Here is a 429-nt window from a genome sequence, read left to right on the forward strand (position 1 = left end):
TTTATAATTTAAATTAGAAATAATTAATTGAACTTAGCAATATAATGATAAATAATGTTTCTAAATATTTTTAATAGAGTACATTTGATTTTAAAAATTACTCTACCCTCCAATTATATCAAAATATCTATTCATATCTATCCATATTCCTTTATAAAATCCCTAATTTCTAACCCTAATTCCCAAATTGAATAGGAAACCCTAATTCCCAAATCCCAGAAACCCTAACCCTAATTTGTTATCCCAGCCACCAAACCCCCTCCAACCTAATACATGCTTCAGAAACAGAACATCAAAGAGGGAGAGTGAGGAGTCAGGGGTGAACCAAGGGAAGGGGAAATCGGAGAAGAGCGAGCCGCGCCTAGCCATTGTCCAGCTCTGCCGTGCCTCTCGTCATCATCAGGTTCATCGTCGCCGTTTGTGGAGCCG

At 38.0% G+C, this 429-nt stretch overlaps 1 protein-coding gene across 1 annotated transcript in view; it reads right to left on the reverse strand.

Annotated features, from left to right (window-relative positions):
- The window catches only part of LOC110271079, a 616-nt gene continuing 418 nt past the window's right edge, over positions 232 to 429 (reverse strand). The window contains exon 2 of the mRNA XM_021121187.1: positions 232 to 429. Within this exon, the coding sequence (XP_020976846.1) occupies positions 279 to 429 (151 nt within the window). The 3' untranslated portion in view covers positions 232 to 278.

The sequence above is a fragment of the Arachis ipaensis genome, chromosome B04 (assembly GCF_000816755.2).
Source record: "Arachis ipaensis cultivar K30076 chromosome B04, Araip1.1, whole genome shotgun sequence".
Taxonomy (NCBI): Eukaryota; Viridiplantae; Streptophyta; class Magnoliopsida; order Fabales; family Fabaceae; genus Arachis; species Arachis ipaensis.